This window comes from Mauremys reevesii, linkage group 5, assembly GCF_016161935.1.
Source record: "Mauremys reevesii isolate NIE-2019 linkage group 5, ASM1616193v1, whole genome shotgun sequence".
NCBI lineage: Eukaryota > Metazoa > Chordata > Testudines > Geoemydidae > Mauremys > Mauremys reevesii.
Genome location: NC_052627.1, coordinates 9,467,753 through 9,495,685, shown reverse-complemented (window position 1 = coordinate 9,495,685; position 27,933 = coordinate 9,467,753). Strand labels below are relative to the sequence as shown.

The 27,933-nt window shown below is 47.5% G+C and overlaps 1 protein-coding gene across 1 annotated transcript; it reads left to right on the top strand.

Annotated features, from left to right (window-relative positions):
• Positions 1-1,087: 1,087 nt before the first annotated feature.
• LOC120405531 (transmembrane protease serine 11E-like) lies at positions 1,088-27,933 on the top strand. The gene is made up of 9 exons (XM_039539168.1): positions 1,088-1,209; positions 2,328-2,446; positions 4,135-4,202; positions 5,977-6,140; positions 9,517-9,555; positions 21,299-21,476; positions 21,902-22,167; positions 23,307-23,449; positions 26,255-27,933. Exons 1-9 carry the CDS (start codon positions 1,110-1,112, stop codon positions 26,414-26,416), a joined length of 1,239 nt encoding a protein of 412 aa, XP_039395102.1. The 5' UTR covers positions 1,088-1,109; the 3' UTR covers positions 26,417-27,933.

Genomic DNA, 27,933 nt, shown 5'->3' with positions numbered 1-27,933 from the left:
TCAAGGTCCACGCACTTGAGATACCCGAGTGAGATGCCATTCACAGCAGCTTGCGGAGCGGTTCAGAGTGTGACGACGTGTGCTGTACTCAGAGAGGGAGTGCATGTCCATGGCTACACTCCTTCCAGGGTGCTCCTTGCGCTGCAGCAGGCCATGTCTGCTGATTGACGGGTGGCCCTATAGGCTCCGTGCCCCCTTTTAGACTGATTTGCGCCCCTGAGGGAACTAGAAGGGAAGGCAGTTTGGTTTGGCCCCTGAGCAAGGGAAGTGACCTTCCTTATCTCTTGTGTACCAGTTACAATCTGGCCCGTACTTTAGCAGTGTCCGTGGCTGGCGTCTCTGTAGAGACAGAATGAGTTGGGTGCAGACAGACTGAGCGTTCAGCATTCTCCATGGATCACACCTCCAGAGCCTGGATTCTCCCCAAGCCCTAGGGTATAGAAGGGAATTATTTTGCTCTCTGTGCACCTCCTGCAATGTCTAACAGCGAGACCAGCAAGTTCCCGCGATGGGAATGAGCTCTCTGCTTTAGCTGAGTTTAGCTGAAAATATTCTGCTGCATCCAGGACTTCCCGATATTCATTTCAGCGTGGATGATGGTGTGTCCACAGCACTGGATTGGACATAAACAGAGAGTGATTGATTGAAAAACATGGTGAATGTGACAAATGCTGGGAAACCATCCAAAAACATGTTTATTTTTAAATTTTTTTTACTAAACTAGAGACGCGATTTAGGAAATGAGCATTTCCTGCCTGCCCTTTGGGTTCAGAGTAAATGCCTTACAGAGTGCGTGTCAGCTAGAAAGCTCCTGAAAGTTGAGGTGCAGTATGTGTACCTGGAGCCTCCTTTATTCCTCCTCTGAGTGCAGAAATGCTCAATGCACCCATGTAGCCGTCCTCCTAGCTAAGCATAATGTCGTTGCTGTTCCATCAGCAGGGGGTGTTTATGAAGGTAACTGTCCAGATCTCCGGCTCAGGTAAAGCAGCATAACTCCATTGAAGTCAATTTACCTGTGCAGACAGTCTGGCTCAGGGGATCATTATTATCGTTATTACAAAGTCTGATTTTTCCCCCCCCTTCTTAGGCTGACCCAGCTGGACACAAGAATGAAGCTTCTGGAACCATGGAAGTTAGCCCTTATTATTCTGGCCGTTGTGCTCTTTATGGCACTAGTCATTGGTCTGCTTGTATATTTTTTGCTCTTTGGTAAGTGCGACAGTCTTGCTATCATGGGTGAATTGTACGTGCTGGGAGTTTACTATTGTGATCTTTATGTGATGTACAACGGATGGAATTCACCCCAGGGCGTGAACCCATTTAGGACCTTTTAGTCTCGTGTTAAGGGTGTAATTAACAGTTTCCTAAAAACACCTTTTAAAAACCAGCCATTTGTCTAAGGCAGGGATTTAAAGTTTCTGTCCATTCTATTTCTGTCTCCTGTGCTGGGGTCCAGGTAGAGCAGTTGATGGACAGTTATCACAGTAAGTCCGAGGTCTACTAACATCCAGCCACTGGAGGATTATGTTCCCGTTTTAGTGCTCTATGTAATGATATCCCTGGCTGGGTTGTCTTCAGGGACTGAACCTAGGATGTCTGGATCCAAAAGCACAAGCCCCTACTGCTTCAGCTGAAGAAGCCACTCTTAGTTGTAAGGAGATTGCAAATTCATAAACTTCGTACATGGTCCATCCTGTAGAGGGGTGGCGGATAGAGCGGGCTCGGAAAGCCTCAAGTCGTTCTGTAGCTCTGGTTCTGTGATGCACGGTGCCTTCTGCTGTCTCTGCTTCAGAGTTGTAAAAAAATGTAGGCTTGGATGCAATATCCTGGGTTTAATCCTCCACTTTACCCCTGTGTGGACCAATCCTTGCACAGGGAAGTCCATGTCCACTGTGCTGCCTCTACTGCTCCCTCTTGGGGATGGGGACATGCCAGGGCAAGGCATGGAGCAGAGGGGAAGGCTTGTGCCGGGACGGAATGGGCATGTGGCTGGTGTGCCTTGTATGCTGCCATCCCTGGCTAACAGAGTGGTCCCCTGAGCTCTCTATTGCAGCTGGCCTCCCTTAGAGCATCTTAAAGGCTCCTTCAGGTTAACACTGAAGACAAAAGTGAGCCTCTGGCTGCCCAAGGATCAGAGGAAGCCATCTTTGCCCACAGCACTGAGCAGAGCTCAGCTGCAGATCTAGTCCATGTAACTCCACTGATGTGGAACCAGGAACCCAGATTCCTGTTCTGGGAGCCATGACATCTGCTACCTAGTTCTGCCATGCTACCCATCTCCAAATGGTAACCTAGGCATTGACCTTTCCTTCTCTCTCCCTCTATAGATCAGGATATGTACTTTTACAATGCGACCTTTAAAATCACTAATGTCCAGTACAGCCGTGAGTTTGACAAGCACACCTCAAAAGAGTTCAGAGACCTGAGCACAAGCATCGAGATGCTGGTAAATCAGAACTTTTCTTTCCCCCTCCAAGGGTGTCCCTGAACGTCCTGGGCTACATGACTGGAAACCAGAATGAGATGCTGTTCTACTCCAGGCCGTAGTGTTCGGGCTCCACCCAAAGGGAAGGATAGTCTTGGGGTAAAGAAGAGGGCTAAGAGTCAGGAAATTTGCATTTAGTTCCCAGCTCTGCCATTCACCTGGTGTGTGACCTGAGTCACCCAATCCCTCCATGCCTTAGTTTCCCAGTGGAAGAAATGAGAATGATAATTCCTCCCTCGTAAGGCTTATAAAGCAGGCTAAAACAACGAGGAGTCTTGTGGCACCTTCGAGACTAACACATTTATTTGAGCATAAGTTTTCGTGGGCTATAATCCACTTCATCAGATGCATGGAGTGAAAAATACAGTAAGCGGTATATATATGAAAAGAGGGGAGTTGCCTTACCAAGTGGGGGGGGGTCATTGGCCTGGTTAGCACTACAAAAGTAACCAACTGTTGAGAATAGGCCACTACCACCTTAATTTAATTGGCCTCGTTAGCACTGACCCCCCCCCACACACACTTGGTAAGGCAACTCCCATCTTTTCATATATATACCGGTTACTGTATTTTTCACTCCATGCATCTGATGAAGTGGGTTTTAGCCCACAAAAGTTTATGCCCAAATAAATTTAATCACTAAGGCGCCACAACGACTCCTCGTTGTTTTTGCTGATACAGACTAACACGGCTACGACTCTGAAAGCAGGCTGAGATAATCCAATAGAAAGGACTGCACTCCGTCTGTGGCCTTTCTCTGACCCCATCTCAGTAGTATTTAATGTGTGTATTCTCACAACAGCTACTACCACTTCATTTACAGCAAGTCTGGGCCATGTAGGATGACCAGACAGCAAGTGTGAAAAATCGGGATGGGGTGGGGGGTAATAGGAGCCTATATAAGAAAAAGACCCAAAAATCGGGACTGTCCCTATAAAATCGGGACACCTGGTCACCCTAGGGCCATGCTGGAATAGCACTTTGGGAACCGAGGGCCTGATCCAAAGCCCATTGAAATCAATGTGACTCTTTCCACTGGCTTCACTGAGTTTTGGCTCAAGCCCGACGTTGGTGCTGTGTGAATACTTAGACAGTGCAGTCCCAGTCAGTGTCTCACTATTGAGTCGCAGAGCCAGAAGCCAGGGCGGCATGCAATGCTAGCCAATTAGCCAAACACGGCACAGGCTGCAGTTCTCCGCAGCTGCTGAGGTGGGCACACGGTTGAGAATATGGGAACAGAAGCAACAAGTGGAAGCTCTCCTGTTGAGCACAAAGCACATAATTCATAGCTCAGGGCAGCTGTCCCCTGACTCACTAACACGCTTGGGTGGGGGACCCTGATTAATGGGGAAAATGCATTCGCTCTCCCTTGTACTCTGTGATGTGTTAGTACAAGGTCAAACTGAGTACAGTGAACAGCTTCAACCTTACAAATGGGCCGTGACTGCGCCATGCCAGTTGGATGGCTCTTTGAAGGCAAGACGTGGGTTGGATGAAGGACATTAATCTATGGGCTTTGACAGGGTTAGGAGCCTGAGCACTGTAGTCTTGCATTCTGGATGCTCTCCGAACAGAATGCCTTAGCTGAGAGTGCACTGCTCTTACACCCGATTGTGTTGTTTCACAAACATTTTCTATCCTTTTAACAGGTGACCAATACATTTCGAGCCTCCATTTTAAATAAGAAGTACATGAGGTCCCACGTTGTCAATCTGAGGTATGTAAAATGAAATGCCACTTTCTTCCTCAGCAGGTCTGTTTCCTGCTGGAGGTTAGCTCGGGTGAACCTTTCTCCCAGTCTGGGGCAGCCAGGCAGCGTGAGGGCAGGGGGAACACACACTGTCGCCATCAACCAGATCTTTTCAGTATCAAGATGCTGGCCTGGAGGCTATTCCACCTGCACGGCTTGCAGTTGCGGGGAGTATGGCTGCCCCTTGCCCGTTCTGCAGTCACTTACACCTGTGCAAAATGGGTATAAAAGGCTGCCGTGCTGAGCTGGTATAAGTGTCTGCACAGGATGCAGGGCAGGGGGAGTCAGAGGAAGGCCCAGTGCCTCTGTCTTCCCACAACAGTGTCTTTATGGTCATTGACCCCCAAGAAGCCAAGATTGAGCACTTAAGGCAGGGGTCCCCAATGCGGTGCCCGCGGGCGCCGTGGCATCTAAGTGCGTCCGTGTACTGTCCGGTGGATGAGCATCTGCCGAAATGCCGCCGACAAGCTGCATCATCCAGAGGCGTCGCCACCGAAATGCTGCCGATTTTCGGTGGCATTTCAGTGGCAACGCCTCTGGATGACGCTACTTGTTGGCAGCATTCCAGCGGCGACACCTATTGACGTTGCCGCTTGTTGGTGGAATTTTGGTGGATGCTCATCTGCCGCCAGGGTCCTCTGTGGCTTGTCATCTGGCGCCTGTCAGACGAAAAAGGTTGGGGACCACTGACTTAAGGTATCCGCTTGACCCAAGAGGAGCAGAGAACTCTAGCGGGACCTGACCCAGTTCAAGGTCTCCAGATTGCTCTGCAAAGTGGCTCAGTGTAACAGGATCTTTCTCGTCTCGATGTCCCCGGAGTGGATTCAGTGAACCTTGTATCAGATGCTCATAAGTGGAGTGGTGCACGCAATGTGATAGAGCAGTGCAAAAATAAGAAAGGCCCATGCAGTTTTGAATAACCTACCCAGAGGCAGCATCATGGGATAGGCAGGCTGCAGACTACGGCTGCTGTATGGCACGGACTACACTATATGGTGCTGGTGTGAATGCCGGGGGAATAGCGTGTTCAGGTCCAGGTGCTTTGTTACCAGAAAGATACTGACAATTGAGAGGGGGTTCAGTGCTGAGCTAGAGAAGTCGTGAAGTTGCTGGAGGGGGATTGGCTTTCAAGGCGAGAAAGAAATCATTAAATACATGGGGCTTCACTCAGTGACGACTAAAGGCTGGGGACCATATCCAGGGCATGATCACTAAAGAAGGAGAGGAACCACTGAGTGCTGTGGAGCAGCGGGTGAAATTAGGAAAGGGTGAATTTAGGCTGCAAGGGAAGTGGTGGATGCTCCATCCTTCAACACACTTAATTCAGGTGCCTAAATGAGAGCTGTTGGGGATGAAGCTCTTCTGGTTACTGCGACATGGTTCCAATGGCCATATCTCATCTTGTGACCATGACGCACATGGTTGTGCACTGAGCTCACCCTCACCACTATCGTCAGGCTGGAGTTGGGATGTTGCTCTCCTTAACATCATCCTTTGCCCCCGTCCTTTTCTTTGCTCTCGGCGAGATTCCCACTGACATTCCCAATCACTCTGACAGGATGAGCTCAGTCAAAATCCCCTGCTAGCTGCTTAGATGCTTCCCATCCCCCTGTCTTCTTCTATTGTGTGTCAGTCCCAGGTAAGGCCCAGAGGACCTAATGAAAACTCAAGCCATGTAGAAAGAGAGGACAAGTAGCAAACACGCTCACTCACCTGTCTTTAATGTCATGTTGGTTTGCAGCCCAGATGCCAGCGGAGTGTTGGTAAAGCTTGTGCTGATGTTTGAATTTGCCTCAAACGATAACAGAGAGGCTCTCTCGGAAAGAATCAAGAGCATTTTGCTTAGGCGGCTGCAGACAAACACAGGGCACTTGGAAATTGACCCCTCAACTTTTAAATTTTCAGGCAAGTTTCTTGAGCTTTCCCTTTTCTCCTTGATATTGCTGCTCAGGCCTCCCTTTCCTCTGTGCAATGTGATTTTGTTTTATAGCCCTGATATGAGTCCCTGCTGTTTCCTTCTTCCCTCTTCCCAAACAGCCCTGCCACCCTCATCAGCTGAGAGCCTGGGAGGGTACTATACAACTATGACAAGGATACAGCTGATGCAACTTTACCTAGTGCCACTGAAGTCAGTGGGCCAGATTCTAAGCAGACATAAATCAGTGTGACCCCGTCTACACTGATTTACACCAGCAAAAGCTCTGTCTCCAAGTTCCTTTGTTTTCACAGCATTTTGCTTCTGCTTTCAAATTTTCTAAACCAATGGCGCAAAGAGCCTTCCTGTTGGTTCACCTTATGTCTCCTGTTTTGCAGCCTCCCTTCTGGACTTGTTTCTTCCCACAGTTAGCCCCAGAATCCATATTGAATGAAGATTGCTTTTGTGTCCTTCCGTCATCTCCCTTCCCAGCCTGCCACAGAGAAAAATGGATTTTGGTGTGGATGCAAATGAATAAAAGGTCACTTCTCCACTCTATGATCAGGTGCCCAAATATAAAGCCGTCACACTATTAAAAATATGCAAAATTGGCAGCATTCCACAAAAGGGTCCCTGGTTTTCTGTCCTCGCTGTTATCATACGACAGAACTGGGCAGGACACTTTTCTTATCTCATTGATAATTTTGAGAGTTCAAAACATTTTCCTATCTTGAATCAGGATGAAGAGTCCATCTCAGATTTTTGCAAACAAACAAAAAGGGTTGGACTTGGGTCTATTGAAATATTTGGTTTCAGTTTTGAGCTCCCGCCCTCCCCCCTTTTTTTGTCTAATTAGTTTACTTTTTGAAACACTTATTTTGAACCCCAAAACCAGAATTTTTTCATTTTAGAAAATGTTGAAACAAACCTTTTGACAATTTTGAAACTTTTTTTAAAAAAATGTTCACATTGAGAGAGTCGTCAGAACCGACCCTGTTCCACAAAGTTTTGTTTTTGACGAAGTGGCATTTTTCATCTATAAATATTTCATCAAAAAATTCCCCGCCTGCTTCATTGACAGTCCCCTACTCAGTGAGTTTTGTAGCCTAGCTCTTGATCTCAAGGGACTGTAATATTCCCCAATGGACGTCGGATTGATCACTTAGCATCAGAATGCAGCAAATGATGCAATTGACCCATTCTGCTCATCAGCCTGTTGCAGTCATTTTATACACTCTAAGGAGATTCCGTTATTTTGGGCAAAAGCTGTAAAATAGAATTAATCGGAGAAGTGTTTTTTTAAATACTTTGCAGGGTATATTCTTAAGGCAAATACATATTGTAAAGCAAGCTTTTCCATTGGTTTTAGAAGTAACAGTGTTATAATTTTGACAGCTCAAATGTTACAGATCTGTCACTTTAAGGATCTCCGTTTCCCACTTGTCTTGCTCCCTCTCTTGTGTTGCTGTAGACTGAGGCACTTCCATGCAATACATTAGGCTCTTGTCTTGGCGTGTGAATAGGGCTGAGCTTTATTTAGTCTCTCTTCCTTTGGGGAAGGAACCGCCCCCTGTTCAGGGTGAGTACCTGGGCGGAAAGAAGAGGTAAACACCTGCGCCATCATGAAGTGCCGCCTTTCTATGTACTCCCAGCCCCATGCATGGAGCCACCCAATCCCTCCATCCTGTGATAATGCAATACACATCTAAGCATGTCTCCTGGTAACAGGAATCCAGGGTTGTAGAAGACCATTTGAATCTCTAATGGGCTGGAGACACCGACCCCACTTCATCACCATACTATTTTAGACTATCACTTGCAGCTAGGTACAGGCCATATGGGTATGTGGAAGCATCAGGAGTAACCATGACAGTGCAGGAGCACTGGGTCAGACTCCATGCTTGCTGGATCTTGGGGTCTTCCCAGGCTGAGCTAATAGCCAGCCGCCGTTCCGTTGTAATGGATGGAATGCCTCCAAGGAATAGAGTCTGACCCAGTTAACATGGTTTCCTCATGGCCCTCCTTGGAAGAGAAGAAACTTTTGTGTGTGGAGCAGAGAAGCTGGTGCCTCTCACCAGCATGTGAGATTTGCCCCGCAATGAGTTGGAGTGTAGTTCTCCATCTCCCTGGACAGTAACTCTCCCATGTGGGTGTCTGATTGCTTACAGTGAGAATTATGCTGAGCTGGCGAGGCGTTGGCAAAGGTGCTTAAATAACTAATTGTGCTGCTATGTTGCATGCAACCAGATAGTTTTTTAATGATCCAATTACAGGCAATGGTTACTTTTTAAATTGCAACACCGAGACATAATCTGATCAGCTTTCTAGCTGTGAAGTACAGTGGCTATCTTTCAGTTGCTTTTCTTGGTTATCATGGCCTCAACATAAGCAACGATGTCAGGATAATTATGCTAGCCATATTGTGTAACTTGTAGGAACACAGGAATTGCTGCACTGGATCAGGTCAGGGGTCCATCTTGCCCAGTATCGTGTTTCCAACAGTGTCTAATACCAGGTGCTCCAGAGGAAGAATTACTGTAACAGAGCATTATGGAATAATCTGCCTTTATGGGAAATTTCCTCTTATGCCAGGCAGTTAGTGGTTAGTTAATCCCTTGAATCAGAGGAGATTATGTCCATTATGTATCTTTCCTATCTAATAAACCCTGTGCATGATCTCATTATCCATATCAATGGCTCTAGCCCTCTTTGGAATCCTGCTAAACTCCTGGATTCAGTGGTATCACGTGGCAATGAGTTCCATAGATTAATTGTGCATTATTTTTGTGTGTGTGTGGTGGGGGAATCCTTGTATCAGTTTTAAATTTGCCACCTGTAATGTAATTGATTGCCCTGTTGCTCTCTAGTATTATGAGGGAGAGCAAATAGGGATGTCCATTCATTAGATTGTCATGTAAACTTTCTATAAGAAAGAGCAGTGGTTGATTACAACTTGGATCCAGAAATGGTGATGTCCGTGACTTCCAGCCTTATCTTATCTGAACTAATCTATTTAGGGTTTTATACCATGCTCATCCGCACAGCATGTTAGCAGTTGGTTGCATTTACAGGGTTACTTTAGACCAGAGCTTACAGACACTCCATCCAAGACCAGTCTTGAAGCCAAGTGACTATCTGAGGGCTCGTACTTGGGGGACCCCACAGTAGCCTAATCAAGTCCCAAATAGACTTACTAACTGTGAAATCCCCCCTCAAATAGTAAGGCATGTTCATCTGTCTCCTATTACAATACCCCTGGCACCACCCCAAAACAATCATCCCACAAGGACTTTAAGGAAATCCACCCTGACCAACTGAGACAGGAAGTGTGAGCTGTTCTGACTGTCTGCTGTGTGTTCATTTCAGGGATGAAGAAGGAAAATGGAGAACACCTTTTCAACAACTGTAAGTACAAGCAGTTGTTGGGCCTTAGGGACATGCCATTGTGGGGTTCCATGCTTTCCGGGTGTCAGTGACTTCTACATGAGGTGCGCTCAGTCTATATGCAGAAAGGTGATTCTTCTGACTGACCGTGCTATAAAATCTGCAGGTCAGCCTGGCACCCAGAAAGGGGATTACCCAGCTGAAATGCAGGTAACAATTCTGTTGAGGATGCATGAGGCAGAAGAGAAATCTGCTCACTTTCTTGTAGCTGGGTTGGCGCTGCAGGGCTCATAAGACTAGGTGTTTGGACAGTGGGGTGATGTGGGGGCCATATACGTACCTAGGCATTGTCTACATGGGGACTTATCCCCTGTGGCTGAAACGGAGGTGATGTGTGATGTTTAGGAAGAAGTAGGGACAAGCTTCCCCCACCCCCCGCGCTCCGCTGGTGACTAGCTTGCATCTCCTGGTGGCCGTGGGCTCCAGAGAGGTCTCTCTAAGAGGGGAGGAGGTGACTTTTGTGCTGATGAAAGAGAGCAAGTGTCCTGCTTCTTGCCTCTTGGACACATGGAAGAGTGAGGAGGCTTTTTCGGTCCTTGCTGCTCCTCCCGGCTGCCGCTGCTGCTCTTTCTCCTGGTCGTTTAGAAGTGTTAGGGGGTGGCCTTCATGCCAGAGTACTGGCTAGCTCCTTTCCCCTTCCCGTGGGCCTTAAAGAGGGTGCTGGAGAGATGCCCCTTTGCTCCTCCCAACCTCTGATTGTAGGGCTTCCACAGCATCCGCTCAACGGGCCAACCCCATGCTTAACGTTACGTGTGAGAGTAAGTCTGTAAGTCTATCCCTTAATCTAGCTGGACCTCGGTTCCCTACAAAAAGTGTATTATAATAATACCCCTTGTCTCCCAGTCTGTGTCTGCCTTGTCTAGTTAGACCCTAAGGTCTGTGGCGCAGGAACTCTATCTGTGTTTGTACAGGGCCTAGCGCAGGGGTCGGCAACCTTTCAGAAGCGGTGTGCCGAGGCTTCATTTATTCACTCTAATTCAAGGTCTCGCATGCCAGTCATACATTTTAACGTTTTTAGACGGTCTCTTTCTATGAGTCTATAATATATAACTAAACTATTGTTGTATGTAAAGTGAATAAGGTTATTAAAATGTTTAAGAAGCTTCATTTAAAATTAAATTAAAATGTAGAGCCCCCTGGACCAGTGGCCAGGACCCAGGCAGTGTGAGTGCCACTGAAAATCAGCTCGCGTGCCGCAGGTCGCCTACCCCTGGCCTAGCACAATGGGGCCCTGATCTCTGCTGGCCCCTCTAAACAGAAGCCAAAATTATTCCCTAGCATATATTTTCAGTGCCTCCCAGCCCTAAATCTGTAGTGTTTAAAAACAGGATCCACGCACATTCTAGCCATTAATGATCACGTGAGGGACAGAGAGATTGATTTTCTTCTGGCAACAGATGTAACTGATATTATTTGTACCTGGTGACTCAAGAAGTGAAAGATTTATTTTCAGGAATCCCTAGTAGGCAATGTACATTGCATCAGTAGAGGCTGGTCTAAAACTCACTGAAGTCAACAGAAAGACTTCCACTGACTTTGCATCAAGCCCATAGTCTTTGGGCTTTTTGCCATATTATTATTCAGCATTGTAGTTAGGCTATTGGTGCATCTCTTTGGAACAGGGTAGTTAGGTGGGGTGTTGCAATTTCAGTAACGATGGTTGAAGTAGTTCCCAGCTGTTCATGATTCATGGACTTGACAGTGTCACTTTTTTGCAGTTTTATACCAGTTTTTATTCACCATTGTGCATTGTTACTAGCTCAGGGACTCTGCAGTAATGGAAAGGAATGGACGTACCTGTCCTACAGGTTTTCAGGACACAGTGTCTGCAGACAGATCCCATTCGCAGCACCGTGTCTCATGTACGTGCTGGGATGCAGGTCCTGGCCCTGAGCTGTTAAGCTACCTAACAGATATGGTATGTACGAGCTGTGATGGCTCGTATCTCCCCACCCATCCCGCTGACAGGTGGGAGAGTCCCTTGTTCTGCTGCTTTGATTGCTTGATTCATCCCTCCTCCCTGCTGCTGCCTGGGGAAACGTTCCTTTGTGCTGGAAGCCTGCCACTCAACTTGTTTGTTCCTAAAACTTTGTTGGGGGTGGGGGGGAAGGTATTTTCATTTAGCTCATACAAATATGTGGAGGCATAGGCCACCTGCTGGTGAGGTGCCACCATGAACACTGAGTTGCAGAAATGACACCCACAGTCATACCTGAGAGGCATGGACCTACCTGCCTGGAGCTATCTGTCCCCATCGGGATCTATCTTTTGCAGAGGTTAGCCTTTGGAGAACATGCCTCTGTCCGGCTATCTAGCTGCCATACTGTGCTGCTGTGTGTGACCAAGGTGAGCGCTTTCAAGGTGGCAATCCTACCACTGCTGGATCCATCACCATCCCTGAAGTGGAATGAAGGAGTCCCCTATTTCTCCAGCTGCTGGTTTCTCTCCAACTCTGGTCGTGAAGGAGCTCCACTGAGTAGCTACAACTGGCTGCAGTAGATGTATGTCCACCTTGCTCCCCACAACAACTCTGCCTTGTTTAGTGGTTTGACAATAGGTGCCAGCTGTGTCAGTCCACCAAATGGGCATTCCCAGCCCTTGGGACTTGCATGTTAGCGCTGACTGAGACTGATGACAGCAGCGCCACAGATATGCTGAGAATGTTCAGCTCCTCGCTGCGTCTTGGCGTCCGCCCGGCTGTGTGTGGCTCTGTGCTGCATGGACAGGTTGTATATTCTGACTTCGAGAGCTGTCCCATGTAGAGCTGAGTGAGAAACGGTTTTCCCATCCCATGAAAATGGTGTGGGACTTCCTGTTTTGCACTGGGATGAAGCCAAGGCCCCTTGAACCTTTTCAGAAACAAATGAGAGGGGCAGCCCCCAAGGAGAGCCAACAGCCTGGGGGTCCAGGCACTCACTTGTGATGTGGGTTCAAGACCCTGATCTATAGCTGGCAGAGCACAGGCTAGAAAATGAGTCCCCCATGTTATATCCTTGGGGGCAGCCGGTTTAGGAAGAAATCACTTGAGGCCAGACAGCTAACAAAACTACCATTTTATTTACAGACACAGAGCTCACCCAACCGGCCGAAACAGGCTGGGCTATCCCCTAATAATCTAACTCAGTTGCCATGGCAACAAAAACCATGACCACCAAATACACAACATATTCCTCCCCCCCAATAAGAGCATCCCCTAAATAAAACACACACTAGACTAGAGAAGGAGGGTAGACTGCCTCCATTCCCGGCTAAACCCTGGGGATTATTTTGCCCCATAACCATGGGTTCGCCCTAGCTAAAGATCCAGCCGATGAGGAGGCCTTCTGTCTCTAGTGGATTACAGCGAACTTCTGGTGTTGTTGCACCCGAAAGTACCATGGGCTCAGGGTCCGCAGCACGAACAGGTGAGGAGGTGGTATCAGCTTGTGCTGGGCAAAGGGGTATCTCAGCTGCCGGCAGTAATGGAGGAGAACAGTCAGGAACAGGTGATTCGTGATTCGGTGTCTCACCAGAAGAGGTGAAGTCAGACCCCTCAACTGCAGATGTGGTGTATCCCATTTGCCTTCATAAAATTTTGAAACTCCTGAGAGACGAACTGCGGTCCGTTGTCACTCACAAGTTGTTCTGGCAGACCAAAACGACTAAAGAGTCCTTGTAGTTTTTGGATAGTACTCTTTGCAGTAGTGGACTGCATTATAGAGACTTCTGGCCATTTAGAATGGGCATCTACTGCCACCAAGAACATGCTTCCTCCAAGGGGACCAGCGAAGTCAACATGTATACATTGCCATGGGTTTTCAGGCCAGTCCCATGGGTGTAGGGGTGCCCACTGGGGTGCATTCCTCACACCCTGACATGACATACAAGCTTTTGCCTTCTCTTCAATAGCACTGTCCAATCCAGGCCACCAAAAATAGCTTCGTGCAATTTCCTTCATGCGCACTATTCCACAGTGACCAGAATGTAGCTGTTCTAACATCTGTGATCTCAATGGTGGTGGAATAATGACACATCTCCCCCACAACAAACAACCAGATTGGACCGATAACTCCGTCCTCCTGGACATGTAGGTAACAAGGTCGGGTGAGACCAGAGAGGTTTGTCAAGATTTTCCATGCATCACCAGGTCCATAACTTGGGACAATACTGGGTCAATGCGAGTTGCCTTCTTTATCTGAGTAGCAGTGATGGGTGTATTCTCTATCTGTTCAAAGTAGAAGATTTCCTTTTGGGCACTATCTTGATGTTTGATGGGCAAAGGCAACCTTGAGAGGCCATCTGCATTGCCGTGCAGAGTGGATTTCCGATATTTGATTTCATATGTGTGTGCTGAAAGTAACAATGCCCAACGTTGCATACGACTAGCAGCTAATGGGGGAATGCCTGTGTAGGGTCCAAAAATTGACGTCAGAGGTTGATGGTCTGTGAGAAGAGTAAACTTTCACCCAAACAGGTACTGATGAAACTTCCGAATTCCAAAAACAATTCCTAATGCCTCATGTTCGATTTGGGCGTAGTTAGTTTCTGCTTTGCTTAGAGTGCGTGAAGCAAAAGAAATAGGTCTCTCTTCTCCTGAAGGCATAATGTGTGACACGACTGTTCCCACTCCATAAGGGGAGGCATCGCAGGCCAATTGTAGGGGTAAGGATGGATCAAAGTGCGTTAGAACTTCAGAATTTAACAATGCATCCTTAGCTTTGTTAAATGCAACATCACAGGCTTCAGTCCACTTCCAGGCCTTGTTCTGCCCAAGGAGCTCATGAAGTGGTTTTAGCAGCGTGGCTAACTGTGAGATGAACTTTCCATAATAGTTCAGTAGTCCTAGAAATGAGCGCAGCTAGCTTACATTTCGAGGTGGGGGAGCCTCCACAATAGCTTTAACTTTTGCAGGGGCCTTATGAAGACTTGCAGAATCAATGATGTGTCCCAAATATTCAACCGAGGGCTTGAAGAATTCACACTTGTCTTTGTGAACTCGTAGGCCATACTCTTCCAGTCTTTGTAGGGTAGCCTCTAAATTCTTTAAGTGATCCTCTTCATTTCTTCCAGTGACCAGGATATCATCCAGATAGCACTGAACTCCTGACAAGCCACACAAGATCTGGTTCATAGCCCTCTGGAACAGGGCGGGAGCAGACGTTATTCCGAAGGGTAGGCGACAGTATTGATAAAGCCCCTTATGAGTCACAATAGTCAACATCTCTTGGGACTTTTCATCGACGTGCATCTGTAAATATGCTTGACTCAGATCAATCTTACTGAACTTTTGTCCCCCAGCCAGGCCTGCGAAGAGGTCATCGATGCGGGGAAGCGGGTATTGCTCTGCACACAAGACTGGGTTGACAGTGACTTTAAAATCACCACAAATCCGGAGAGAGCCATCTTTCTTCACTATTGGAACGATAGAAGTGGCCCATGAGCTATGGGTAACTGGTATTAGGACTCCATTGGTGACCAGGCGCTCCAGGTCTGCTTCGACTTTTGGCCTGATGGCATATGGCACAGTTCGAGCTTTCAGATATTTTGGTGGACTGTCAGGTTTAATGTTCAATGTCACAGTGATTCCCTTCATACTTCCCAAATCATCTCCAAAAACAGCAGCATGTTTCCTTAGTATAGGGGTTAGACTGGTTTCTTCTTTAGTCATCCGGTGCACTTCTGCCCAGTTCAGTTGAATCTTCCCAAGCCAAGACCTACTCATTAAGGCTGGGTAGTTACCTCTCACCACAAACAGTGGCAATTTATCAGCCTGTCCATTGAGCTCCACCTTAACATCAATAGTGTCAACATGGGCACAGCTTCTCCCGTATACGTCTTCAGAACAGTTTTTGTTGCCTTAAGCGGAAGATGCTGTAGCTTTTCTTTATACACAGTCTCGGAGACCAGCGAGATGGCTGCACCGGTGTCCAGTTCCATGCATATAGGTTTGCCATCCAACAACGGGGTTACCCAGTATTCATGTGAGCCCGCTGCCAAAGACAAAACATGCAGTGGCACTTCCTCTTGCGATGAGGTGTCACCTTGATCATCCTGGGTCTGCTCTAGGGTATGCAGGGTTCCTCTTTTTGTCGGCCAGACCACAAGCCTCTTTTTCTTTTGTTTACAGGCACACTCAATGTGTCCCTTTTTGCCACAGTGTCGACACACCAGGTCCTTACACCAGCATTCTGATGCCTGGTGACCCGGCTTACCACAGCGGTAACATTCTGGACTCTGCATAGTTTTGTGGGTCAGTTCTTGTGACACTTTTTGCACCCTAGGGAATGCGCCGATGTATTGCACCTCCCTTGTAGCCAGTTCCATGGAGACAGCAATATCAACAGCCTTCTGTAAGGTAAGCTGAGCCTCTGTCAGTAGGCGCTTCCGTATAGCTTCACTGTAGAGGCCACACACTAACCTGTCACGCAGGGCATCATTTAACATCTCCTTAAATTCACAGTGTTCTGCTAGCTTTTTTAAAATTGCTACAAATTGTACAACTGTTTCATCTTCCTTTTGGTCTCTTTTGTGGAACCTATATCTTTCAGCAATTACCAGTGGTTTTGGGGAAAAATGGGACCCCAGGATTTCCACAATGTCACTATAAGATTTAGTCTCAGGCTTAACAGGGTGCAGTAAGCTGCGTAGCAGGGAGTAGGTTTTAGCCCCTACAACACTTAAGAATATTGGCATCTTCTTCGCTTCTGTAATGTCATTAGCAATAACAAAAAGCTCAAAACGCTCAGTATACACATGCCATTGCTCTATATTCTCATCAAAAGGTTCCAGTGGCCTGGTCAGAGTAGCCATGATTTTTAGTTTCACTTTCACAGTCAGTGCAAACAAGCAGGTTTTTTTGTTTGTTTGTTCTTTACCTTGACTTCTACTTCCTTCTGTTACTGGAGCAGCACCGGAATCCCACCCTCGTCGCCACTTGTTATACCCTTGGGGGCAGCCGGTTTAGGAAGAAATCACTTGAGGCCAGACAGCAGACAGCTAACAAAACTACCATTTTATTTACAAACACAGAGCTCACCCAACCAGCCGAAACAGGCTGGGCTATCCCCTAATAATCTAACTCAGTTGCCATAACAACAAAAACTATGACAACCAAATACACAACAACCCCACAGCCTGAGGCGCTGGAACTGGGGCAGCCAGGGGGCCATGGCCTCATCACTTTTAAAAGTGAGAGGACATAGTGCTCCCACCTTTCACCAGTCGTAAGGGAGAGCAATGGGTGGGAGGAGGCAGAGAGGAGTGAGTGGGGGGTGGGGCAGCATGGGGGCAGAGCCTTGGGGGAAGCCGCAGCATGGGGGCGGGGCCTCAGGGGAGGGGCAGGGCAGGGCCGCAGTTTGGATGCCAGTGCCCCCCCCCACACACACACACACACTTTTAGGGAGCTGCCGCCATTCCTGGCTCTAAACACCACACCCTTGGCTATTCTGGGATGGTGATGGGGTTCATGTCTCACACTCACCCATAGAAATTCCATCCTGGACCTGAGACGACATCCTGATGAACGTTCTGGTTTTGACAAATCCTGATTTTCCAAAGGAAAAGAAGTTTCACTGAAAAATCCCCGGCCTGCTCTAGTTCCAAATGCAGACTGGACTGCACCTCTCCTGGTGGATACGGCTGCCTCCAAAAGGACCAGGCAGCTCTGAGATTTGTTCACAAATGTCATCATGGATGGAGTGAGAGCCTAGAGTCCCTGCTGGTCTCCACCCTGTAGGAGGAGTTGCCCACAGTTCTGAGTCCCAGGTGGATGCTGGGAAGAGCTCTGCTCCCAGTGAGAGCTGCTGGGTACTGAGCACTTCTACAGATCCAGCCATGGGTGTCTGTATATAGGCTGCTTGCTGGATCTACACTGCTCGCGCTGGCACATCCCAAGGTATCAGCTAGACCTTATGCATTGGGCCCAAGGCTTTAAAGTCTTGCTTGCCGCAGTGCATACCCTGTTGGTGCTTGACACAGCTCCTCCCTGGTTGTGTAATTACTGCCAGCAAAGCGCTGAGCATCCCACTTCTCACCTGATATGCAGCCAGCGTCCAGAAGCAACTGACGGAAGCCTCCGATTGCTCCAGACCCATTCCTGCTCACAGTGATAGACGGGGACCCCCAGCGACAGCCGGGGACAGCGATAGGCCTCAATGTCGTCTTTCAGTCAGAGCTCTCTGGTCTCGTGAAGGGTTTTGTGCTCACCCTGGACTGACAATGCACCGTCCTGCTGCTAGTGCCGCGTGTACGCGCAGTCAAGCCTTGTGCTGTGACTCTGAGGACGGAGTGACCAGCTGTCCCAGTTCAGCCTGAGCTGGCAGCTTTTCCATAACCGGTGCTGATGCGTGCTCTGGCTATGTCAGTGCTCCACCCCGGGCATTGACCCGCAGCATACCGTACCTGACTGCAGTCTGGGGGACCATGTGGAAGATGATGTTCAGGGGGGATACTTCGACATTGAGACCAAATATAGCTTCACTGGGGAGGAAGAGAAAGCCAATGACCATCTCCCAGGCCTTTACACAGGTCACAGAGACAAGGCTGAGGTCATAGCTTTTATTTGGGGATCACCCAGACCCCTGTTGTTGTGTGTATTGCAGCAGTGGCTAACGGCTCTAGCTGAGATCAGGGCCCCATTGTGTGGGGTGCTGTACAAGCACAGAGTAAGAGACAGGTCTTTGTCCCAAAGAGCTTACCATCGACACAAGGAGAGAGAGGAAACAGGTAAAGTGACTTAGGTCACACAATAGGTAAGTGACAGAGATGGGACTAGAACCCAGGTTACCTGAATGCTTGTCTAGTTCAGTGCCCCCTTCTTTGGACCCCGGTGCCTCTCGGCAAGGCAGACCTATTGTGGTACTTAGCGATGGGGGGTTCAGGTCTGAACCACTGGCCTTTGGAGCTGTTCCACCATCCTCATACTGTACTGAGACTGTTGCTGAGGTGGTTGAAGGCATCTCTGCCTAGCGTTGCCTCGGGCTGCACAATATGGTGTAAGAGCCTTCTGTTGCCTCAGGCAGGAGTTTCTACAGGCATAAGTTTAAAGGGACAGTACCTGTCAGCAGTGGTTTATTCTGGGGCCTGACTTCATTCCCGCTGAGCACTATGTGACTCTGCAGTTGGCATAGAGCTCACTAGTGAAACACTTGCAGAGTTGGCTAGTACTTCAGGAGTACAGAAGGCTGAGTCAGGCACTTAGACGTAATCTTTACATCAGTTATTCAGGACTCCTGGTAGGTTTTAAACCCAAAGAATAATAAGCATCTAATTTACGTTGTGTTTTGCATTTTGCTAAGCTTAGGCAATGAAGATAGACTAGTCAGTTTCACTCTTTTTTAGAATTGGGTTCTAGTCAATTCCACCATCTGGCTATCCTGCACTAGCACAATGCTGCAGTATTGAGGTTGCAGACACTGCAAAAGAACTCCTATTAAACTATTTCTGTTTAAAAAACCATAATGGAAACATTCCTGTTCATTTTACAAAGGCGTGCTCTTATAACACCTGAATTTTAAGATAACGTGACCTGACTAGAGCTGGGCAAAAGTTTTTTGACTGATAGATCTTTTTGATAAAAAAAAGTCTTTTTTATTTTTTTCCTGTGCTCCCAAATTATTTGTGAATTTGGGTCAACAAATAGTTGTGGCTGAGAAAACAATGGAAAAAATTCAAAGAAATGTTTCATTTCAGAATGTTGTTTTGTTCTGACTTTTCATCTTGAAATGGCATTTCAAATTTGGGCAATTAAGAAAATATTCAAAAAGAGTGAACTCCGGTCCATAGGATCTGTGCTCGGGGCGGCTCCAGGCCCCAGCACACCAAGCACGTGCTTGGGGCGGCATGCCCCTGGGGGCGCTCTGCCAGTCGCCGGGAGGGTGGCAGGCAGGTTGCCTTCGGCGGCATGCCTGCGGAGGGTCCACTGGTCCCGTGGCTTCGGTGGAGCCATGGGACCAGTGGACCCTCCGCAGGCACGCCTGCGGGAGGTCCACGGGAGCCGCGGGACTGGCGACCGGCAGAGCGCCCCCCCCGTGGCATGCCGCCATGCTTGGGGCGGTGAAATGTCTAGAACCGCCCCTGTCTGTGCTGCGGCCTAGCTTTTAAATAGCCCTTTGGAGGAAACCTGTCAGTGTGCCAGACCCACATGGGTTGGCCACATGGCTTCAACACCTCAGAGACTGAACCTCTGGGCTCCACCCCTCGTGCCTCACACCGAGATCTCTGCCTAGCAAGACCAGCTGAGATAGATGCCTGGTCTGAGACTTTCACACTCTTCAGGGACCAGTGCACTTCAGCAAACATTTGCAGTGACCCCACGCCACCTTTTCAAAACAGAGTAGGATTTATTAGTCACCTGGAACACAGCAGTGGGAAGTCCTTAAGTTAGCACGGAGAAATAGACATAGTCCATTTTGACCAAGCCAGCTTTCCACCCAGCAAAGCTGCCAAGGAGTCCTTCTGGCTTGTCATCTCTCTGTCAGTCCCGAGTGAGAGCTGCCAACCCTTATCTCAGCCCCCTGACGCTTTTCTGTCCAGTTCCTGCAGGCCTATGCTGAGTTCACACATTCCGCTTGTCAGGTATCTGCCCTTGGATAAGTGTTAATTGCTCAGTTCTTGGGGCTTCTGTTATCTTTGTGAACCCGCCATTGATATGGATCGGTTTCAGCCAATCTTTTACCAACCCACTCATTCCACCCCAGATTGTTACATGACACAACACTTTGTCTCCTGCTTTGCCCCAAGAGCACTCTTGTGTAGCCATTCGGTAGCAGTAAAAAGTACAGAGAGAAACAGGCATGCATAGGAATCATAAAAATATTTCAGAAAATTCCCACTTTTGTCAGACCCCTTCCTCCCCAACCCCCCACAAAAAAACCCAAAACCACCACCAACAAAAATAAAAACCCAACCTGCTTAAATTGAAACAAAAAATAATAATAAAAAAAATTTGAATCGGCCAAAACAGTTCAGGTCTGTTATCAATTCAAACACGTCTTTTGAGTTGATGAAAAATTTTGAACAAAATTTGGTTTTCTTTAAACCTAAAAATTGATTATTTGCTCAGTTCTAGACCCAACACAATCTGTTGTATAAAATATACTTTAATAGATCTCTAGAAAAATCCATATTTATGACATCCTCCAGACAAATGTTGACCTTACAGGTAATGGGCAATAATAGATGGAGTTTAGCTTAGTCCTACCTGCAATTGTGTTTTACTTCTGGGTTATGATTTAGATATGTATTTAGTTTTTAAATGTTTTTACTATTCTTTAAGAGATCGTCTCATTATTTATAATAATAACTGTGTTTTTCTTTATGCAGCTAGATGGAAGGATGAATATGTTTAAATACAAGGGGTCGTTATTTAAATGGCATAATTATAAATATAATATATTTTGGTTCATTCTTATTTTAAGACCGTCTGGTTTTTGTTATCATTATACTTGGCTATGTATGTCTTCTGTGTACTCTGTGTGTGTGTGTGTGTGTGTGTGTGTGTGTGTGTGTGTGTGTGTGAAGTCTCACCTTGTGTGACTGTGGTTGAATATCAATGCAGCTGTGGTATCACATCTGTTTATCTGAATGCTGTTCATTTGATGACAGCCATGTTATAGCAAAATGCAAGCAGCCATTTGTGTTCAGCATGCTGGGAACATACACCAAACAAAAGCCTGTCTTTCTTTCCTGGGGAGCAGTCCAGCTAAGTCGGTCCTTTCTTTGATAGGTTGTGGGATACGAACAAGTAAATCACCTTCCTACACGGACAGAATAACCGGAGGCGTGTCTGCCCAGGATGGCGAGTGGCCATGGCAGGCTAGTCTTCAGCTGAGCGGTATCCATCGCTGCGGCGCAACGCTGATCAGTGACACGTGGCTTGTAACTGCAGCTCACTGCTTTAGAGGGTAAGATTCTAGCTTGGGGAGAGGATGCTGTAAAAGACCGTACAGACAGCACCCTGGAATTCTGTGACATTTGGAAGCAAAACAGAACCCCTAAATATACCCAGGTTCTGATCCTCCAGTTTGGCTGAGCTGTACTTGGGGAGAGACCTGAGAGGTGGTGGAAGTCAAAGATGGCTGTACTCTACCTTTCAATTCCGCCCAACCCTCGGGCTGCTGGGTGTCAGTTCAGCCACCAGTGAAAGTTAGAGCAACCTTGGGGCTGTTCTAACTTATACCAGCTGGGGATTGCTGGAGCACAGCAATGTTCTGGCCATGCTCTGTGCTTCCCAACACATGTAACCCTGCATTTGGGTGCCTAACTGGGAGCTGAGCTCTTTGAAAAATTGTCTGTGTATGCCTGTGATCTAACCTTGTATCTCTTTCAGACAACCGAGTCCCCTTAGGTGGACGGCTAGTTTTGGGACTGTCATAAGGCCTCCGAAAAGCAGAAGATCTGTCCGCAACATAATCATTCATGAAAAATACACTAATACCATTCTAAACCACGATTATGACATTGCTGTTGTGCAGCTCTCCTCCCCCGTGGAATTTACAAATGACATACGCATGGTCTGTCTCCCCGAAGAATTTTACGTCTTCCCACATAACACTACCTGCTTCGTCACGGGATGGGGCGCTTTACAGAATGAAGGTGAGTGTCTCCTCAAAGAGCCCTCCCATGACGTTACATATTTAGTTCATTTTCAGTTCATTATGCTGTTGAACGTGGTTTCTTATCTGATTAATCTGGGGGCTAATGAGTCATTGGCACATCTTACCAAAGGAAGCGGGACATTGATTCTGACACAAAGGTTCTAAATCGGGATTGGCTATTTTTCTAAATGAGACGTCCCAGCTCGAGACAGCAGCTGTTGGGTTTGCTTATGTAGCGGCGAAGAATAATTCCTTCCACTGCACGAGTCACTGCGTGAAGTTTTACAGGAGGTCAGGCCAGGTGATCAGAACGGTCCCTTCCGATCTTCAAACCTATTACCAGGCTGAGCATCTGCGTGTTATATACAAGTTGGCTCAGTTCATTGTATTCGGCATTTTCTGGCTTTCCAGTGGTGGTCTGGGACATGGCAGAGCTGCAAGCCACTAGTGGCAGGACGAGAAAAGAGTCACTCGTTGCTGTTTCTGCCATTACCAAGGCTAAGCAGATTTCATTCATGCATTCAGTCACCAGCTTCCTTTCTGTGCCATTGCCTTTGTTTTTACAACAGGCATCAGCCTGGTGTAATCTAGCTTCCAGAACCTTTAAACTTGCTCTAGAAGTTCTCTTCACCTAAGCGCTATTTGGTCCTAATTTAGCAAAGCACATGAGCACATGCTTAACTTTAAGACACATTGACATCAATGAGACTTAAAGCTTAAGAGCATTGTTGAATTGGAGCCTGGATCTATATTAGGCTCTCACTGTGATCGTGGATTGTCCAAAGCCATATTCCAATTGGGGCTTTCTGATCTCACAGACATGTATTAACTCCCCACAGTGCACAGCTGGGACCTCGGCACCAGAAATCCCTGTGCTCATTATGTTAGAGGAGTGAGGTGGAAAAATGAATGGGGTGGGGGACTTGGATTAAGGCACCCTTTGGGAGGGACGGAGGCTGAAAGGCAGCTGGGTAAGGGGTTTGGAGCAAGTGAGAGGCTGAAGGAGGATAAACTGTTCTCTTCCCAAAGCGTCAACCTGGCCACTTCCTTTAGGTGCTGAAATGGAAGCTGTGATGGTCTGGTTCCTCCTGCTCCTCCCAGGCCTTGTAAATTCTAAATCCTTTCTTTCTCTTTTAGGTCCAAGCATTAATAACCTTCGGCGAGCGGAAGTGAAAATCATAGGCACGAACATTTGCAACAGAGCAGAAGTGTACAACGGGGCCATCACGCCTGGGATGGTGTGTGCTGGATACTTGGAGGGGAAAATAGATGCCTGCCAGGTAGGCCTAATCGCAATGCCAAGAACTGATCAGCATGAGAACTGCTGACGGATACTTCCTCGCGCCTGGTGGTCTCTGAACATACACATTTAACAGGCTACACCTGCACCCGGCTCAGGGTTCTGATTTACAGAGCCTTGAGCTCCAGTGGGAGCCGGGGAGGGAAGGGGTAGTCTATTACGATCCATAACTTCAGAGCAGATTAGTTATGTCTGCGCCAAAGACACCCATGATTGCAGATGGCTCAAGAGGGGACAAGAAGGGGAATGCCCCTTGCCCCTCCAGTAATCATTGGGGGCATAGAACTTCTCCAGCCCTGGGGCTGTGGAGGCAGGGAAGACTGAGCTCCGGCCAGGGCTTAGGGCAGAGTGGAGGGAGATCGGGCTGGGGGGACAGCGAGCTTCTGTGACCCCCCCAAAAGGGGTCATATTTAAATTCCTGTGCACGCCCCTGGGTGGAGGTTTGCAATAGTGAACATGGGGCATGTACCCTGAACAACTGCAATGACAGAACTGTAGGGACCTGATTTTCGGATGGTGTAAATTAGCATAGTTCCATTGACTTCAGCAGACCTAGGCTGATTTACAGCAGGTGAGGCTTTGTGTGTGTGTGTGTGTGTGTGTGTGTGTGTGTGTGTGTGTGTGTAGGAGAGAGAGTATATACATGAGGGTGTGGTATGGTATAAAGGTTTCACCAACGTATGTTTGAGGTGGGCACACAATGACATTGACCATCTTCTCAATAAACGCAGTGAAGGTTGATTTCTACTGAGGCTGTTTAATGCCTTTCTCACAATCGACAACGGAGTCTCAGGAACATTGCGGATCATCGTTGCCTGCACGTTCCAGTTTGCAGTGCGGTGCACTCTGTGCCGGCTGCAGCTGTTAGCACCGGCTGCCCTGGCATGCAGCTTAGAGTGGGATTTTCAAAAGCATTTAGTGCTGGCCTAGTTCTGCGCCCCTGTAGTCAATGAGACTATTATCACTGGCTCCAGCAGGAGCAGAGCTAGGCCATGCCTGAGTGTATTTGAAAATCCCACCCTCCATTTTTAGTACTGGGCTGGCAGTGGTCCCAGTTAAGATCGGGGGCCCGTTTTGCCAGGCGCTAGAGAAACACATTTAACAATATGCGCCAAACCATAAAGCGCTTGTGATCTCAAACACGTATTTTACGTTTGTAATTACATGAATAAATACTGGCCCTGGGGCAAGCCCATGATATAAGATTGGCTAATCTGACCACTATTATAGTGGGAACCAATTAATTAATTCCTGTTCCCTGCCCCCCTCCACCCCCCCACCCCCGCCGGTGATCAATTTGGAGTGTGGGAGTAGTTTACCTTTATTAAAGCATGCATGGCAACAGATGTTATTGCTGGGCATAGAATTCCCCAGTCCTTTGATAATTCCAGCTACAGTGTTTGACCTTCTAAGGTCTTCTGCAGCAGTGAATTTCCTCAGGCTAGCTGACTGGTTTGAGATGACTTATTTCATTTATCCTAAATGGATTCACTTTGGATAATTATGATAATTACAAAAACATTTACCCTGTTTAATCATCAAAGGGCTTGTAAACATTCATTGAATCGTCACAGTGCTCCTGTAGGTGAGGTTTGTATGAATTATTGCACCCGTTTTACAGACGGGGAAACTAATGAGGAGTGACTGGGCCATAAGATCAGGATTTTCAAACCTCTGTGCCTGTGTTTAGGTTCCTAAAGCCTTATTTAGACACCTAAGTAATTGGTTTGATGTTCAAAAGTGCTGAGTACCTAACAGCCCCTACTGAATTCAAGAGGAGCTGCTGCGTGCTAGGAACGTCTGAAAATCACGTCACCTATTTAACTACTTCAGTAAGGATACAGGAGCTTGAAATGAGGCTGCTATTTTTGAAAATATTGGCCCTAAATCTCTATTTAGGCATCTAAGTAAAAGTCGATGGATTCACAGAGGGCATGAGACCATCCAGTTTGCTACACTAAGGAGCTCTGGGAGCTTAACACTTCTGAAACACGGGTCCCTTCCATTTCGGTGCCTAATGTAGGAGACTAACTCTGTGTTTCTAGATTTGAAAATGTTGGTCTAATTGAATGAAGGAGTCTATTTCAAAGCTGGGATTTTAACTGACTCCTGAAAGGCACATGTTAGTGGCTAGAAATAGGGTAATATCCCTTAAAATAGTTTGAGAGCCCCCTAGTGGTGCTCACTGTACTACATGATTTAGAAGCCACAGAGCCCGACCAGAGCAGCCGTATGTCTAGGTAGCCAAGGCTTGCACGTTGTGTGTATTCAATATTAGGGTGACCAGACAGCAAGTGTGAAAAATCAGGATGGGGGTGGGGGGTAATAGGAGCCTATATAAGAAAAAGACCCAAAAATCGTGACTGTCCCTATAAAATCGGGACGTCTGGTCACGCTAATTCAATATACATAATTATTCGGGCCCCAGCATGCCTGTGTAGTTTCTTCATTTATTGTTGTGTAAAGATAAAATGAGACAACACTATTAGAGTAAGTCTCCCGCCAGAGGACGGAAGAATATATAGCCCCTCTGCCCATCTTGCATATACTGAGAGGGCAAGATGCAGCTTCTATCAGCGAAGTTGGTAGAAAAAGTCCTTCTGGAATACCAGAAATAACTTAACCACCAACCAATAGCCTGTGATCTTATTCTCAAGTGTGATGTTACTTATGTAGTAAACGAATTTGAACAATTAGCTTTAATATTTGCCTTAATATTTAAATAAATCCCCCTGCTTTGCTCTCAATTCCTTCCTGCTGAGTTCCATCTTTCTCTCCCCTGTAGGGTGACTCTGGTGGCCCCCTGGTCACTGAAGATCCTAGAGGAATCTGGTACCTTGTTGGAATAGTGAGCTGGGGAGATGAATGTGCTAAAAAAAATAAACCAGGTGTCTACACTCGAGTGACTTACTATCGAGATTGGATCACCGCAAAAACTGGCATCTGAAGGAGTCACAAGTGGGTTAAACTGCACAGGCTGGGTCTACAAGCCAGGAACTTCAAAACACTCTTTACCAGTCTTTACCACTCTGTTTACTATCCAAAGCAAGTGCCGGCTTAGCTTGTGGTGATATTCCTACTGCTCAGTGACTCATCTCTGAACTGAATTGCTCTGGCCTGTCAGAGGAGAGGAACAGACTCATTCTAACTTGCACAAGGAGCACAAATTACTGACTGATTTACCACTTACGAAAGTGCATCTACTGCTTCCAGGAAAAGCAGGTTATTCTGCATCCTCAGCCCAGGACTGAGAATAACTCTGCTTTCCACCCTCTGTGCTACTCACCTCCTGCTGGGATCAGATGTCTTGGCCACCGTTTTCCAGGCTGGGCAGAACGTCCCCCTGGCTGGAACCCATCCACGCAAATCGTCAATCACCTGCGATTGAGCCACAGCATTTCCCTCCAGTTGCCGAGTGCCTGGCCTCCTGCATTACCCCACCACAGTGGTGGAAATCAACCAAAGTTTGCTCCATGGCAACACAGGGCATTAGCAGTAGGCCACAGCACTTGACTTGAAACTGTACCATCACTACTGGCATCCGAACCATGTTAGAACCAAAGGCAGGTAGCGCTGTCTTCTCCTGCAGCACTACATGGGGCCGTGTCACTGAGCACTTTCTACTGGAGGAACTCAACCGATGGTGGTACTCAACCGACGTCCCAGGGAGGCCACTTGTGAACTGGGTTACACCACACACAGAAATCCTTGGCCAGTGTGTAATTAACATTTAGAACTACCCTCCAGCAATGAGAAACCCCAAAAGAGAGGAACACCCACCTCCAACGTGGATGAACTTCCTGGGGGAGGAGCTTTGACCCAGGAGACCGCACTTACTGATCATGTACATTATAGTAGTGCCTAAGACCCAACCAAGAATAGAAGACAGTCTGTGCCCCAAAGCGGTCACAGTCTAAATAACCCCTTAGTCTCTCCTCCCTCCCTCCCATCAGGAAGCAAAGTAGAGTCTGTATCCCTTTGCTGGGCACCAATCGGGATACAGAAAAATCCTTCCACACCTCATTCCAAATAGCCATTTCTCCTGTGCCTTTTAAAAAAAACCCAGCACTCTGCTTCTCACTACTATGGAGCAGAGCCTATACCAAGCACACGTGCTCTGCACTGGGCATCCCGTGAATCCCTATATCTTCCCCAGTGCCTCACCTTAACTCTTCCTCCTGGGGAGCTGAGCAGCCCTGTCACTTGCTAGATTGCCAACAAGTTGCTAGATCAATGAGGTCCCACATCCAGCAGTCACCAATACACACCAAAGAAGAGAGAAATCAACAGAGGAAATGCCGGGTTGCAGACAGCTGCATCCAGTCCCTTGCTACGAGCCACAGCTACCTCATACACCAGACAAAAACCACAACCTTCAGCCTCATGCCAATCCTTAGAAGATCTGGGGTCAATGAACCCATCACCGCGCACAATCATCACCAATAAACCTCCTACCTGCTCTTA